This window comes from Salvelinus alpinus, chromosome 12 (assembly GCF_045679555.1).
Source record: "Salvelinus alpinus chromosome 12, SLU_Salpinus.1, whole genome shotgun sequence".
NCBI lineage: Eukaryota > Metazoa > Chordata > Actinopteri > Salmoniformes > Salmonidae > Salvelinus > Salvelinus alpinus.
Window position 1 is genome coordinate 3145773 of NC_092097.1, and position 18010 is coordinate 3163782.

The window sequence follows — 18010 nt, forward strand, 5'->3', positions numbered from 1 at the left end:
TGTGGCGGTTTTGAAGCAGTGGCTTCTTCCTTGCTGAACGGCCTTTCAGGTTATGTCAAAATAGGACTCGTTTTACTGTGGATAGATGTGAGGAAACGGGTCAAAAGTATCTTCACAAGGTCCTTTGCTGTTGTTCTGGAATTGATTTGCACTTTTTGCACCAAAGAACGTTCATCTCTATGAGACAGAATGCGTCCCCTTCCTGAGCGGTATGACGGCTGCGTGGTCCCATGGTGTTTATACTTGCGTACCATTGTTTGTACAATAGAAGCTGTTTTAAACGCACAGTCAACTTAGTGTATGTAAACTTCTGACCCACTGGAATTGTGATAGTGGATTATAAGTGAAATAAATCTGTCTGTAAACAATTGTTGGAAAAATTACTTGTCATGCACAAAGTAGATGTCCTAACCGACTTGCCAAAACTATAGTTGTTAACAAGAATTTTGTGGATTGGTTGAAAAACTAGTTAATGACTCCAACCTAAGTGTATGTAAACTTTCAACTTGTGTGGAAAGTAAATTGGTCATTTTTACATTTACATTTAAGTCATTTAGCAGACGCTCTTATCCAGAGCGACTTACAAATTGGTGCATTCACCTTATGATATCCAGTGGAACAACCACTTTACAATAGTGCATCTAACTCTTTTAAGGGGGGGGTTAGAAGGATTACTTTATCCTATCCTAGGTATTCCTTAAAGAGGTGGGGTTTCAGGTGTCTCCGGAAGGTGGTGATTGACTCCGCTGACCTGGCGTCGTGAGGGAGTTTGTTCCACCATTGGGGTGCCAGAGCAGCGAACAGTTTTGACTGGGCTGAGCGGGAACTGTACTTCCTCAGAGGTAGGGAGGCGAGCAGGCCAGAGGTGGATGAACGCAGTGCCCTTGTTTGGGTGTAGGGCCTGATCAGAGCCTGAAGGTACGGAGGTGCCGTTCCCCTCACAGCTCCGTAGGCAAGCACCATGGTCTTGTAGCGGATGCGAGCTTCAACTGGAAGCCAGTGGAGAGAGCGGAGGAGCGGGGTGACGTGAGAGAACTTGGGAAAGTTGAACACCAGACGGGCTGCGGCGTTCTGGATGAGTTGTAGGGGTTTAATGGCACAGGCAGGGAGCCCAGCCAACAGCGAGTTGCAGTAATCCAGACGGGAGATGACAAGTGCCTGGATTAGGACCTGCGCCGCTTCCTGCGTGAGGCAGGGTCGTACTCTGCGAATGTTGTAGAGCATGAACCTACAGGAACGGGTATTCAACCCCTTTGTTATGTCAAGCCTTAAGTTCAGGAGTAAATATGTGCTTAACAAGTCACATAAGTTGCATGGACTCACTATGTGTGCAATAATGGTGTTTAACATGATTTATGAATGACTACCTCATCTCTGTACCCCAAACATACAATTATCTGTAAGGTCCCTCAGTCCAGCAGTGAATTTCAAACACAGATTCAACCACAAAGACCAGGGAGGTTTCCCAATGCCTTACAAAGGGCACCTATTGGTAGATGGGTAAAATAATAAAAAGCAGACATTGAATATCCTTTTGAGCATGGTGAAGTTATTAATTACACTTTGGATGGTGTATTAATACACCCAGTCACTACAAAGATACAGGTGTCCTTCCTAACTCAGTTGCCGGAGGGGAAGGAAACCTCTCAGGGATTTCACCATGAGGCCAATGGTTACTTTGAAACAGTTACAGAGTTTAATGGCTGTGATAGGAGGAAACTGAGGATGGACCAACATTGTAGTTACTCCACAATACTAACCTAATTGACAAGTGAAAAGAAGGAATCCTGTACAGAACAAAAACATTCCAAAACATGCATCCTGTTTGCGTCAAGGCACTATACTGCAAAAAATGTGGCAAAGAAATTCACTTTTTGTCCTGAATACAAAGTGTTATGTTTGGGGCAAATCCAATACAACACATCACTGAGTACCAATCTCCATATTTTCAAGCATAGTTGTGGCTGCATCATGTTATGGGTATGCTTGTAATAATTAAGGACTGGGGAGTTTTTCAGGATAGAATATAAACGGTATTGAGCTAACAACAGGCAAAATCCTAGAGGAAAACCTGGTTCCGTCTGCTTTCCAACAGACACTGGGAGATTAATTCACCTTTCAGCAGGACAATAACCTAAAACACAAGGTCAAATAGACACTGGAGTTGCTAACCAAGAAGACAGTTACTGTTCCTGAGTGGCCAAGTTGAAAATCTATGGTAAGACTTGAAAATGGTTGTCTAGCAATGATCAACAACCAATTTGACAGAGGATCAATAATTTTGAAAAAAATAATGGGCAAATATTGTACAATCCAGGTGTGCAAAGCTCTGAGACTTACCCAGAAAGACTCAAATCGCTGCCAAAGGTGCTTCTAACATGTATTGACTCGGAGGTGTGAATACGTATGTAAATTAGATAGCTGTATTTTATTGTCAATACATTACTAAAAACATGTTGTTTTCACTTTGACATTATGGGGTAGTGTGTGTAGACGGGTGAGAAAAACAATTCAATCCAGTTTGAATTCAGGCTGTAACAAAACGTGGAATAAGTCAAGGGGTATGAATACTTTCTGAAGTCACTGTATACCATCACTGTACCGTGAGTGACTTTGAATAAAAGCTTCTGGCAAGTGGCATGATAAATATTATTACCCAAAGTGCAACAGCCACCCTCTCTACTCTACATTTTTGTTAAATACATTTTTTATTTTCTTTGCCCCACTATGAAAGCACCTCATCACTGCAGCTTATTTTCAATGAAAGTCAATTTTACAATCATGTTGAGTGAAAAACAATGAACGCTAACTCTGTCAGGGTGGAATGGACCATTATTATGAACCAGTCTGTGGGTGATTAATGACAGTTGTTTCTACTATTATGAGGGAAAACTTGGATTATATTAATATGAAAATAAATGATAGATTTCATGAAATAGTATTCAGCTGTATGGATTAATTAACTTTTTTGGATGCCTTTGTCAACAATCTTATCTAATGGTAAGTCCGCCACTGGTTATATGTCATAGCTAATTTGTAAATTATAAAATGTTGATACATTACTGGCTCAAACACTTAACCTGTAAAAATGACAATTAGTGGGTGATGGTCATTTCATAACCAAACCAGGGGGGATTTCTTTTCTTTTTTTCTTCTTTTTTTTTTTTAAATTGGCCCCCCATAATCTAGTAGTGGGTTGGTAGATGCCTATACATAATTTACACACACACGTCAGCTCCAATTTATGAGCTTCATCAGCAGCAGATTTTTTTTTTTTTTTTAGAATGGAAAATGAATGTGTTTATGCAGCAACTGTTAGTAGAGCCCGAACGATAAGGGATTTTTGGATCCGATACTGATTCCGATTTTAGAGTGGAAATATTCACCGGGCAGATATCTGTTGATATTTAATGTTATTATAATAGCTGGAATAAAAATAACATCTGTATTGATTGCGCTTAAAAACAGACCTACAAAAGACACGACGGAAGCTTATTTCTTAAATTTGGGGGGGGGAAACATTTAAAAAATGTAAGCAGCACACAATTTAGGAGCACCAGAAAGACAAGCTTTTTTTAAAGGAAAAACTGTTACTCTAGCGAAAGTAAGAAACCGCACAGATTCCAGCAAAATAATTGCCTCTGAAGACTGAGCTGCCTCATGCTAACCAGCTGGAAAACAATGACAATACATTTATACTGTACAAAAATCTCAACATATAAAGTGTTTCATGAGCTGAACGAAAAGATCCCAGAAATGTTCCATACATAGAAAAGCATATTTGAAATTATGCACAAATTTATTTACATCCCTGTTAGTGAGCATTTCTTTTTTGCCAAGATAATCCATCCACGTGACAGGTGTGGCATATCACGAAGCTGATTAAACAGCATGATCATTACAGGTAAACCTCTTGCTGGGAACAATAAAATGCCACTAAAATGTGCAGTTGTGTCACAGTCTCAAGTTGAGGGAGCGTGCAATTAGCATGCTGACTGCAGGAATGTCCACCAGAGCGGTTGCCAGAGAATTTAATGTTAATTTCTCTACCATATCCCGCCTCCAGCATAATTTTTGAGAATTTGTCAGTACGTCCAACAAGCCTCACAACAGCACACCACATGTATGGTGTTGTGTGGGCAAGCGGTTTGCTGATGTCAACGTTGTGAACAGAGTGGCTGTCGGGTTATGGTATGGGCAGGAATAAGCGACAGACAAAAGAAACGCCATTACATGTTATCGGTTGTGTCACGCTGCATGAGGCAAATGGTGGTCATGCCAGATACTGGCTAGTTCTCTGATACACGACCCTACCTTCTATTTTTTTAAGGCATCTGTGACAAACCGATGCATATCTGTATTCAAAATCTAATTTTATTTGTCACATGCGCCGAATACAACAGGTGTAGGTAGACCTTACCCTGTGTTGGGTTCTGATAATATGAAATATACTTATTCATGTCACTGAGGGAGAGAGGGTAATGTATAACGTTTACATTATATCAGGTATCCTATTGAAATATTGAGTGCAGGGAAGCAATCATGTGGGGAGCGCACCATGGATTAGTGATGGGGGGGGGGGGGGGGGGCTGAGATCAGGTCAGGAGATACGGACCATAAAAGTTTATCCTGCCTAGCAGTAAAGATACAATGTTTGTTCAGATGTGTAGGAGGAGACTCAGCCTAGGAGGAAGGGTTAAATATCAGTGCTTGTGTTTAAATGTTTGTCTAATGTAGCTAGCTGTATTGACTAGAGGTCGACCGATTAATCAGAATGGCCGATCGGGCAGAACGACAGATTTTTAACCTTGTCAGCTCGGGGGATCCATTCTTGCAACCTTACAGTTAACTAGTCCAACACCTGATTACATTGCACTCCACGAAGAGCCTGCCTGTTAGCGAATGCAGTAAGCTAAGGTAAGTTGCTAGCTAGCATTAAACTTATCTTATAAAAAAAACAATCAATCAATGACTGTCATTGCTCCAATGTGTACTTAACCATAAACATCAATGCCTTTCTTAAAATCAATACACAAGTATATATTTTTAAACCTGCATATTTAGCTAAAAGAAATCCAGGTTAGTAGGCAATATTAACCAGGTGAAATTGTGTCATTTCTCTTGCGTTCATTGCACGCAGTCAGGGTATATGCAACAGTTTGGGCCGCCTGGCTCTTTGCGAACTAATTTGCCAGAATTTTACATAATTATGACAACATTGAAGGTTGTGCAATGTAACAGGAAAATTTAGACTCATGGATGCCACCCGTTAGATAAAATACGAAACGGAATAAACGTTTTGTTTTCGAGGTGATAGTTTCCGGATTAGTCAAAGGTATATGGTTTAGAGAGAAATAGTCGACGCGTTATAAATCCTGTAATAACTTGCGGCTGAACTTGAAAGGGGTTCCTTCGTTATTTTACCGTTCATGTCTTCCATAGAGAATGTCTTGATCTACTTCAAATAAGGTCTGTGTTTCGCGCAGTCTTAAACCGCCTCGACGTTTTGATACCCGTGTAAATCTCACTAGGATAAGGTAACGTTTGTCAACATATTTTCATAAATCCACTCTACCAAAAAATTATCTTCGCTTATATTTAGCCAATATTGATCAGAGTTACCTTGTCCTATGGATATCTACACAGTTATAAAATTGGCACGGTGGTGTAAGCCTACACGAAACAGACCTTATTTTAAGTGAATCTAAAAATATCCTATGGAATAAATGAAGGAACCGCTTTTCAGATTTTGCTAGAAGGTGTCATGGGAATTATGACTCGCACTTTGGTTGTCAATTCTTACCATGCCCATTATTAAAATAGGATTTCCTGCATATAGAAATTAAAGTTTTTGTTTTCAACATTCATCACAGGTAACTTAAACTCTATTTTTATTCAAACAGTTGAGAGTATTTGTCTCCTAAGCAGACTCTTCAATATCATTGTCACTTCAGAGCTGTGTGTGTGTGTGTGTGTGTGTATATTTATGTATTATATTAAGTTAAAATAAAAGTGGTAGGTAAAATAATAGGTAAAATGGACCATCAGCAAACTTGATGGTGTTGGAGTAGTGCTTGGCCACGAAGTCGTGGGTGAACAGGGAGTACAGGAGGGGCCTAAGCACACACCCGAGGGGCCCCAGTGTTGAGGATTAGCGTGGCAGACGTGTTGGTGCCTACCTTTACCATCTGGGGGAGGACCATCAGAAAGTCCAGGATCCAATTGCAGAGAGAGGTGTTTAGTCTCAGGGTTCTTAGCATAGTGATGATCTTTGTGGGCACTATGATGTTGAACGGTTTAGTATTTAGTCAATAAAAACAGCACTCACATAGGTGTTCCTTATGTCCAGGTGGGGAAGGGAAGTATTCCTACTCATGTAAAATCCATAGATTTGAGCCTAATGGCTTAATTTAAATTGACCAAATTCCTTATATGAACTTTGTCAGTAAAATCATTGAAATTGTTCCATTTATATTTTTGTATAGATCAAGCTTATGCCCCCTTTGATATAAGAGTTCACTTTAAAAATAGAATCTAGAAGGGCGGTAAGTGGGCGTGATGGGAAGTGACTAGAATATGAAGATAACTGAATTGCGTAGTTTTGTAACTAAAGAAAACGTTCAAAAGATGCAAAATCCATATCAATGTACAAGTCGTTGATTGAGGAGATCCCTTTTCCAGACCAGATATGAAACGCCCGTTCTAATAATGATGGAGAGAAGGTATGGTTCTCTAATAAATGGGGCAGAAGTTAAATTCACCGAGACCAAACGATCAACTGAACTGTTTCCAGATTTTTAGTGTTTCACAATAGAGTTTAGTGTACTTGGAAACAAGCCCAGGTAATGCAAGTTGACCTGAGCAAGGCAGCTAAGGAGGTGAGGCCACAGGATGAGAGCTCCAAGGTCAACCATCAGGCCTGTAACATCAGGGATTTCTGTCATCTAATATAGAATGATTCTAATAGCTGCCCAGTAATAATAGTGAAAGTTCGGCAGTGCTAGACCACCCTGGGGACGAGATCTCTGCAATACGCTCTTATTTATCCGATGGTTTTTCTTGTTCCAGATAAAAAGATTGTCAGAAAGATAGGAATACATTGTAATGTATAAAAACTTAAGTAATACATACATTAACAGTGTTGATTCTTCCGCTCAAAGAAAGGGAAAGTAAAACCCAGCGTTCAAGATTCTGTTTCAGACGGAGTATAAAGGGACCCAAATATTTCTGTGTAGTCACTGAAGGGCACATGACTCAAATAAGGTTGCATTGCACAAGGATTAATAAGCATCAATTCTCTTTTTTGTAAATAAATCTTATACCCAGATATTTTACCAAATGTCTTTATTAGAACCTGGATCTCTGGGAGACCAGTTAAAGGGTCAGACACAATAGCATGTCATCCACATAGTGAAACTTTATGCTCTAAGCCTCCTCTTCGAATACCTGTTTGAATGATGTCTGAGTATAACAGAACTCATATGGCAGGCAAAAACCTGAGAGAAAATCCAGCCAGGAAGTGGGAAATCTGAGGTTTGTAGGTTTTCAACTCTTTGCCTATCCAATATACAGTGTCTATGGGGTCATATTGCACTTCCTAAGGTTCCACTAGATGTCAACAGTCTTTAGAACCTTGTTTGATGCTTCTACCTGACCCATTGAAATTCTGCCTGAACCTGCCCGCGAGTTAATAACAAAAACGAGTTATTTGGACATAAATGATGGACTTTATGGAACAAATCAAACATTTATTGTGGAACTGGGATTCCTGGGAGTGCATTCTGATGAAGATCAAAGGTAAGTGAATATTTATAATGCTATTCTGACATCTGTTGACTCCACAACATGGCGGATATCTTCATGGTTGTTTTGGGCTCTGAGTGCTGTACTCAGATTATAGCATGGTGTGCTTTTTCCGTAAAGTTATTTTTTTTTATTTTTTTTATTTTTTTTATCTGACACAGCGGTTGCATTAAGGAGAGGTTTCTCTAAAGTTCCATGTATAATACTTGTATCTTTTATCAATGTTTATTATGAGTATTTCTGTAAATTGATGTGGCGCTCTGCAAAATCACCGGATGTTTTGGAACTACTGAATGTAACGCGCCAATGTAAACTGAGATTTTTGGATATAAATATGAACTTTATCGAACAAAACATATGTATTGTGTAACATGAAGTCCTATGAGTGTCATCTGATGAAAATCATCAAAGGTTAGTGATTCATTTTATCTCTATTTATGCTTTTTGTGACTCCTCTCTTTGGCTGGAAAAATGGCTGTTTTCTGTGAATAGGTGCTGACCTAACAATGATTTGTTGTGATTTCGCTGTAAAGCCTTTTTGAAATCGGACACTGTGGTGGGATTAACAACAAGTTTATCTTTAAAATGGTGTAAAATACTTGTATGTTTGAGGAATTTTAATTATGCAATTTGTTGTTTTGAATTTGGCGCCCTGCACTTCACTGGCTGTTGTCATATCGATCCCATTAACGGGATCCCAGCCATAAGAAGTTTTAAGGCTAGATACATCCGTTTCAATCTTCTTAACCGTGGTTTGTAGCGTAGTCGTGTTGTCTGAGCATGTTGACAAACCTTGTTCAATGTTGGAGACAGTTTTCTTAACTGTATCCAGTTCAGTACAAAACATTGCTGTATGTTTGCGAGTTCATTCTTGACTGCTTGTAACAGACTTAATAAAAATGTAAGTCGTCACTGAGCGCCTCCTTGAGCATAGAAGAAATGCTCGTTCTGAGGGCAGCAAGAATCTCGTTCTGCAAATCCTCTGTATATTTTTGTTTCGCTGCTTCCACTTATTAAAGATCTTGGGCCGAGTGTGCTCTTTTGTCAGTGACTCCGCTGAACTTAAACTTTTGCAGGTATTGCACCATTTCCGCATTAAAACTAAAATAAAAAGTTTAACAAAGTAAAGCATGTCAGTCAAAGGCTGCATTTCCTAGTTCTTTTTGGGTCAAAGCTCAAAGAAAGTATTAAATAAATGCAATTTCAGCAGGAGCTCGGAAAAACGTGACCTACCCCATGGCTTGCTCACTAGCACCCCCTCGTGTTTAAATTTTTGCCATGGAAAAATGTATTAAATAATTCCCTCATTCAAAGAACCAGGGATCAAATGGCTATGGTGTTCATATAATGTATATCTATTTGTAAAAATATTCAGTGTTCAGAGGAGATCTAGACAGTATAGGAGTTACTTTTCAATTAAGCTAGTCTAAGATTTAAAAATTGGGAATGTTATGAATGCAACAAATTCATAATTAATGTTTTAATCCGCTGAAATCGCACGGGGGAATGTATTAGACTTCAGAATTGCATTGGGGGGGAATACCTATTTCTCACTGTACAGCCTTACCTATAGATTGTGGATCCATGAAATGTTGTATCATTCTATTCAGTGACACCCACTGAACACCACTATGAAGTGTTTACACAAACAGAAATCAGATCAAGAATGAACTGTGCGATGTAGTAGGGAGTTGTAGTTTCCAACAGGCGAAAATTCTACAGTTTAGTGTAGAAAACGTGGTAATTCACTACAATGACCGTAATCCATTGCATGCCTACTTGTCCATTCTGTTTCTTTTACACCTGCTACCTAAAAGAGACGTTTGAGAAGGATAGAAAAGTTGCTTCGTGAGGTATAGTGGCAAGAAAAAGTATGTGAACCCTTTGAAAATACCTGGATTTCTGCATAAATTGGTCATACAATTTGATCTGATCATCTAAGTCACAGTAGACTAATAGTCTGCTTAAACTAATAACAAACAATCATACGTTTTCATGTCTTAATTGAACACACCGTATAAACATTCACAGTGCAGGGTGGGAAAAGTATGTGAACCCTTGGATTTAATAACTGGTTGACCCTCCTTTGGCAGCAATAACCTCAACCAAACATTTTCTGTAGTTGTGGATCAGACCTGCACAACGGTCAGGAGGTATTTTGGACCATTCTTTAAAAAACTGTTTTAGTCCAGCAATATTCTTGGGATGTATGGTGTGAACTGCTCTCGAGGTCATGCCACAGCATCTCAAATTGGGTTGAGGTCAGGACTCCAGAAGGTATATTTTCTTCTGTTGAAGCCATTCTGTTGTTGATTCCCTTGTGTGTTTTGGGTTGTTGTCCTGTTGCGTCACCCAACTTCTGTTGCGCTTCAATTGGAGGACAGATAGACATTTTGCAGGAGAATGTTAGGCTAAATGACTTCAAGTTTTCCGTCGATGATAGCAAGCTGTCCAGGCCCTGAGGCAGCAAAGCAGCCCCAAACCATGATGCTCCCTCCACCATAGTTTACAGTTGGGATGAGGTTTTGATGTTGGTGTGTTCCTTCCAAACAACTCAACTGTAGTTTCATCTGTCCACAGAATATTTTGCCAATGGCGCTGTGAAACATCCAGGTGCACATTAGCTAACTTCAGACGTGCAGCAATGATATTTTTTGGACAGCAGTGGTTCCACGGTGTACTCCCATGAACAACATTATTGTTTTACATATAGTAGACTCGTCAGAAATGTTAGCATGTTGCAGAGATTTCTGTAAGTCTTTAGCTGACACTGCAGGATTCTTCTTAACCTCATTGAGCATTCTGCACTGTGCTCTTGCAGTCATTTTTGCAGGACGGCCACTCCTAAGGAGAGTAGCAACAGTGCTGAACTTTCTCCATTTATAGACAATTTATCTTACCGTGGACTGACGAACATCAAGGCTTTTAGAGATACATAAACCTGGAAAGGGTTACAAAAGTAAGTCAACAATTCTTAATCTTGGATCTTCTGAAAACTCTTTTGAGGCATGGTTCACATCTGGCAATGCTTCTTGTAAATGGCAAACTCAAATTTTGTGAGTGTTATTTATAGGGCAAGGCAGCTCTAGCCAACATCTTCACATTTTATTTCACCTTTATTTAACCAGGTAGGCTAGTTGAGAACATGTTCTTACTTACAACTGCGACCTGGCATAGATAAAGAAAAGCAGTAATACACAAACACAGAGTTACACATGGAATAAACAAACATACAGTCAATAATACAATAGAAAAAGTCTATATACAGTGTGTGCAAATGAGGTACGATAAGGGAGGTGAGGCAATAAATAGGACATGGTGGCGAAATAATTAAAATATAGCAATTAAACACTGGAGTGATAGATGTGCAAAAGATGAGTGTACAAGTAGAGATACTGGGGTGCAATGGAGCAAAATAACAGTATGGGGATGAGGTAGTTGGGCTATTTACAGACGGGCTATGTACAGGTGCAGTGATCTGTGAGCTGCTCTGACAGCTGGTGCTTGAAGCTAGCGAGGGAGATATGAGTCTCCAGCTTCAGTGATTATTGCAGTTTGTTCCAGTCATTGGCAGCAGAGAACTGGGAGGAAAGGCGGCTGGATGAGGAATTGGCTTTGGGGGTGACCAGTGAAATATACCTGCTGGAGCGAGTGCTACGGGTGGGTGCTGCAAAGACTTATAGATGACCTGGAGCCAGTGGGTCTGGCGACGAATATGAAGCGAGGGCCAGCCAAGGAGGACATACAGGTCGCAGTGGTGGGTAGTATATGGGGCTTTGGGGACAAAACGAAGGGCACTAATAGACAGCATCCAATTTGCTGAGAAGAGTGTTGGAGGCTATTTTGTAAATGATATCGCCGAAGTCAAGGATCGGCAGGATAATCAGTTTTACGAGGGTATGTTTGGCAGCATGAGTGAAGGATGCTTTGTTGCGAAATAGGAAGCTGATTCTAGATTTCAATTTGGATTGGAGATGCTTAATGTGAGTCTGGAAGGAGAGTTTGCAGTCTAACCAGACACTTAAGTATTTGTAGTTGTCCACATATTCTAAGTCAGAACCATCCTGAGTAGTGATGCTGGACGGGCGGGCAGGTGCGGGCAGTGATCGGTTGAAGAGCATGCATTTAGTATTACTTGCATTTAAGAGCAGTTGGAGGCCAAGGAATGAGAGTTGTAATGGCATTGAAGCTCGTCTGGAGGGTTGTTAACACATTGTCCAAAGGGCAGGAAGTATACAGAATGGTGTCGTCTGCGTAGAGGTGGATCAGAGAATCACCAGTAGCAAGTGCGACATCATTGATGTATACAGAGAAAAGAGTCGGCCTGAGGTTTGAACCCTGTGGCACCCCATAGAGACTGTCAGAGGTCTGGACAACAGACCCTCCAATTTGACACACTGAACTCCGTCTAAGAAGTAGTTGGTGAACCAGGCGAGGCAGTCATTTGAGAAACCAAGGCTATTGAGTTTGCCGATAAGAATGTGGTGATTGACAGAGTAGAAAGCCTTGGCCAGGTCGATGAATACGGCTGCACAGTAATGTCTCTTATCGATGGCGGTTATGATATATGTGGCAGTTTGGGTCTAGAGCAGTGGTTCTTAACCTGGGTTCGACCGAACCCCAGGGGTTCGGTGAGTCAGTCTCAGGGGTTCGGCGGAGGTCAAGACACACATCCGACTCATATGATTCGTGATGACACGCCCCGCTTGGCCATCATTGTCTGCAGGTGATCACGCTACGTCGCTTGGCCTATCTGTGCTGCAGGGAATTTGGTGCGCTCAGTAGTCGACTTGTGACTGTCGTGATGGTACATCTTGTGATTTCTTTCTTAATATTTTAATCCCTTCATACTTGCTATGTCGAGCAAAAAAAGAAAGTGGTCGGACGAATATGTACAATATGGATTCACATGTATAACGGAACGTGATGGGAGTCAGTGCCCTAACTGCATGATTTGCAATGCCAAGTTGAGCAATTCTAGTCTAGCACCGGCAAAACTTAGAGAACACTTCCTTAAGCTGCATAGAGATGGAAAATACAAGAACACAACGCTCGCTGAATTCAAGGTGAAGAGAGCCAGATTCGATGAAAAGGCTACTCTGCCTGTTCTCGGCTTTGTACCCATTAACAAACCGATCCTCACAGCATCGTACGAAGCTGCTTACCTGATCGCAAAGCAGGGCAAACCACACACCATTGGTGAAACACTCATAAAACCAGCTGTGTTGAAGATAGCGAATATCATGCTGGGAAAAGAGGCTGAAGTTAAGTTATCCCAAATTCCTCTTTCAAATGACACCATCAGCGACAGAATAGAGGACATGAGCAAAGACATCTTGGCTCAAGTAGTTGCAGATCTGATTTCAAGCCAGGCAAAATTCAGCCTTCAACTCGACGAGACCACAGACGTTTCCAATCTAAGCCAGCTTGCTGTATTCGTGCGCTATGTGAAAGACGACGTGATAAAGGAAGATTTTTTATTTTGTAAGCCTCTTACAACAACAACTTGTGGATGACTTCTTCAAAGACAACAATCTTTCGTGGGATATGGTTTCTGCAGTTTGTTCGGACGGAGCTCCAGTCATGCTGGGAAGAAAGTCTGGTTTTGGTGCGCTAGTGAAAGCCGATGCGCCACACATCATTGTTACGCATTGTATTCTGCACAGGCATGCGTTGGCAACAAAAACCTTGCCTCCAAAACTGGCAGAAGTATTAAAAATTGTAGTTGAATGCGTGAACTATGTGCGAACTAGTGCTCTGAGGCACCGCATCTTCAGTGAGCTGTGTAAAGAAATGGGCTCTGAATTCGAGGTACTTCTGTACCATTCTAACGTTCGGTGGTTATCCCGGGGACAGGTGCTGAATCGTGTTTTTGCCGTGCGTGTGGAATTAGCCCTGTTTTTGCAAGAGCACCAACATTGTCATGCAGATTGCTTCAAAAATTCTGAGTTCATTCTCATTTTAGCATACATGGCTGATATCTTCGTAGCTCTCAATAATCTCAATCAAAAGATGCAGGGCGGTGGAGTCAACATCATCGAAGCGGAGGAAAACCTGAAGGCTTTTCAAAAAAAGCTACCGTTATGGAAACGACAAACAGAGAACGATAACTTCGCAAACTTTCCCCTGCTGGACGACTGTGTAAGTAAGATCGAAGATGTATCTGGAATCGGAGACATTTCTGTACCCGCGGAACTGAAGCAAGCAATTGCCACGCACTTAGATGAGCTTGCAAAGTCTCTCGACGGATACTTCCCTACAAGAGAGTCATATCCAGCATGGGTGAGACAGCCGTTCACGTTTAGTGTTGAGACAACAGATGTCAATGATGAATACCTCGATGAAATCATTGAAATTCAGCAGAGCCAGGTTCAACAGCAACTCTTCAGAACAACAACGCTTTCAACGTTTTGGTGTCAACAAATGGTAACGTACCCTGTTATTGCAATAAAATAATATTTTATTTTTCCAATTAAGAAGGGTTCGGTGAATGCGCATATGAAACTGGTGGGGTTCAGTACCTCCAACAAGGTTAAGAACCACTGGTCTAGAGTGTCACCCCCTTTGAAGAGGGGGATGACCGCGGCAGCTTTCCAATCTTTAGGGTTCTCAGATGATACGAAAGAGGTTGAACAGGCTAGTGATAGGAGATGCAACAATTTCAGCAGATAATTTTATAAAGAGGGTCCAGATTGTCTAGCCCGGCTGATTTGTAGGGGTCCAGATTTTGCAGCTCTTTCAGAACATCAGCTATCTGGATTTGGGTGAAGGAGAAATGAGGGAGGCTTGGACAAGTTGCTGTGGGGGGTGCAGGGCTGTTGACCGGGGTAGCGGTATCGCGGGGGCTATTCGATGCTAATGCAGTACGCCACAGGTTGTTTTTGTGCTGGTCAAGGGCAGTCAGGTTTGGAGTGAACCAAGGGCTATATCTGTTCCTGGTTCTACATTTTTGAATGGGGTATGCTTATTTAAGATGGTGAGGGAAGCACTTTCAAAGAATAACCAGGCATCCTCTACTGACGGAATGAGGTCAATATCCTTCCAGGATAGCCGGGCCAGGTCGATTAGAAAGTCCTGCTCGCTGAAGTGTTTTAGGGAGCGTTTGACAGTGATGAGAGGTGGTCGTTTGACCATGGACCCATTACGGACGCAGGCAATGAGGCAGTGATCGCTAAGATCCTGGTTGAAGACAAAGGGGGGGAATTTGGAGGGCAGGTTGGTTAGGATGATATCTATGAGGCTGCCCGTTTTTACGGATTTGGGGTTGTACCTGGTGGGTTCATTGATCATTTGTGTGAGATTGAGGGCATCAAGCTTAGATTGTAGGATGGCCAGGGTGTTAAGCATGTCCATGTTTAGGTCACCTAACAGCACGAGCTCTGAAGATAGATGGGGGGCAATCAATTCACATATGGTGTCCAGGGCACAGCTGGGAGCAGAAGGTGGTCTATAGCAAGCGGCAACAGTGAGAGACTTGTTTCTGGAAAGGTTGAATTTTAAAAGTAGAAGCTCTATTTGAGCACAGACCTGGATAGTAAGACAGAACTCTGCAGGCCATCTCTGCAGTAGATTGCAATACCGCCCCCTTCGGCAGTTCTATCTTGTCGGAAAATGTTTTAGGGAAGGAAATTTCAGGGTTTTTGGTGGTCTTCCTAAACCAGGATTCAGACACGGCCAATCTCGTCTCATTGATTGGACTACAGGTTAGCTGACTCCTGACTCCAATTAGCTTTTGGAAAAGTCATTAGCCAGGGGTTCACATACTTTTTACAACCTACACTGTGAATGTTTAAATCATGTATTCAATATTGTCAAGAAAAATACAATAATTTGTGTGTTATTAGTTTAAGCACACTATGTTGGTCTATTGTTGTGACCTAGATGAAGATCAGATCAAATTTGATGACCAATTTTTGCAGAAATCCAGGTAATTCCTAAGGGTTCACATACTTTCTTGCCACTGTATCTCTAGCTGAAAATACATGATCTAAGTGATTGATAGTTGGTAGTCAGAAGTCATAAAAAAGTATACCTTATTTACTTTGAAGAACTACTAAAATTGTGATTTTGTCAGACAGCAGCTCTATAGAGATGAGATGACTTGTTATTAAATAATAAAGTCATCAAATAAAACAAATACAATATACACAATTGAAACGTTTAAAGTATATTTCCGGCGGCAGGTAGCCTAGTGGTTAAGAGCATTGTGCCAGTAACCGAAGGTCGCTGGTTTTAATACCTGAGCAGACTAGGTGAAAAATAAGTGGTGCCCTTGAACAAGGCAATTAAACCTAATTGTTCCTGTAAATTGCTCTGAATAAGTGTATGACACGTTTTTTTATGTAAATGATGGTTAAGTGATAAGCAGTAATGGGCAGTGACTATTATCACGGTACTTTAACTAATTGTTTTATTCTGTGTTACAGCTTTCAATGCCGTGTAAAAAAAAAATGTCAAAACCGAAATCCGTTATTGTTCATAAACGAACCGATCTGAAAAAGCACTAATTGTTCAGCACTAAGAGGGTGTCACTGACACCTCATTTCATTCAGCCACAATCCATATATGTGCGATACATCCACAGTGCGAGTTAAAATTTGTCAAATTAACCAATTGTCTTTAGCTTAATTTAAATCACGTTACAAACTTGTTTGACATTATCTACTCCGAATATGGCACTATTCCACTATTTGTATCCGTTTACTTCCCTTTCAAATTAAGAACTTCTATTTTAAATGCGAACCGCAAATTTCACTATTGTGGCTAATCGTTAGTGGCTAGCTTCACTTAGGTGCTAAAGATACTTAGCTAGCCTGTTACAAAGTACATCATTCATTTTGCCAACCCAAATAGTGACGAAGACAAGCCGTAACAACTTGGCAAATTCTAGTTAACGTAGTTAATAGCATGCTCGATAAATTATGGTTCACCAGATAACCCTTTCACATTTGAGTTCTACCTACTAAGAATGCTATTTATTGTAAATGCATCTTACCTTCATGTCGTTCATGATGATCTGGAAGAGCCCTCCCAGAGCGCTGCATTCCTTTTCAATACCCGCATCCATTTTCCAAATCGAAAAACTAAGAACACTAGCTAGCTATAGTAGGTTTAAATTAATTCGTTTATAAATATAGCTGTTGAGGGAAATCTCGGCGTAAAGTTCCAAAGGAATTGGGCCAAAGATATCTATAGCTAAGTAGCTAGGTACTGTTAATGTTCTATTAAACACGCAATGTAAAATAAATCCAAATTCCTGGAGGGAAAACAATACAGTAGCTAGCAACGTGGAATATTATAATCCAGTCCGACTCAGTGTGGTTGGCTAGCTAGCTCGTTAACTAGCCAGCCAATTTGATACACCTCCGAGTAAACATGGAATGGTTGAATGTAGCTAGAATTGACCTGATTGTTGTATCCAAGCCTAGTATGATATAGTTACAACCACAGCCAATCCAAATACCTATAGGACCTAGGCAATGCAGCTGGCCAGAAATTCCGGACTATCTACCTGCTAACGCGCGACAAGCTAACTAGCAGTCCGTGATCAATGATTCATTCAGTAGTCAGCAAATACAAACAAAAAGATGCATATCTCGGTGTCCCATGAAAATGATTCTGTTCGTGTCGAGTGATCTGTCCTCTTATGCGGTTTCAGCTTGTTTGTAAATGTGTGTCATCATAGGCTTTCACACAGCCACGAGCCAAACAATTATTCAATGAGAATCCACGTATCGTTTGCTGATGTGTTTCTGCCATTGCGCTATAATAAGAAGGTTGCTACCACCACCGTGCGCGCTCCAAATTACATATTTCCCAAGATCGGCCTCGTACTTGGGTGGAGCAACTAAGATTCGGATTTACAAGCATCACAAGAACATGGCTATTTTAATTCAATGTAAATGCTAAATGTAATTAAAACATCACAATGAGGCCATTCATCTCTCTACAAAGAAATACAATAAACTCTGCAGTGCGGTTAAAATTTTATCAGACATCGTGCAAAGGTAGGAAAATGTTGGTGTCAATGACATTTTAATAAACAAATGCATTTAAATGACCTATGGATTAAATGTCCTTATACGGAGGTGAACAAGATGACGTAACAGTCTCTAAAGCCAGAGGCGCAACATCGCGAGACTCCGGGAACGCTAGCGAAACAGATCAAACAGGACGGGGTTTGGGGTTTGAGAAGTCAATGAGAAGA

The 18010-nt window shown here is 40.9% G+C and overlaps 1 protein-coding gene across 3 annotated transcripts in view; it reads right to left on the reverse strand.

Moving 5' to 3' along the window:
- The window catches only part of LOC139535377 (protein MTSS 2-like), a 117901-nt gene extending 100214 nt beyond the window's left edge, over positions 1-17687 (reverse strand). The window contains exon 1 of one of the 3 annotated variants that reach the window (XM_071334729.1): positions 16799-17687. In XM_071334729.1, the coding sequence (XP_071190830.1) occupies positions 16799-16870 (72 nt within the window). In that variant the 5' untranslated portion in view covers positions 16871-17687. The remainder of the gene's footprint in view (positions 1-16798) is intronic. The other 2 variants (XM_071334730.1, XM_071334731.1) reach the window with 2 other exon arrangements.
- Between the last annotated feature and the right edge of the window lie 323 nt (positions 17688-18010).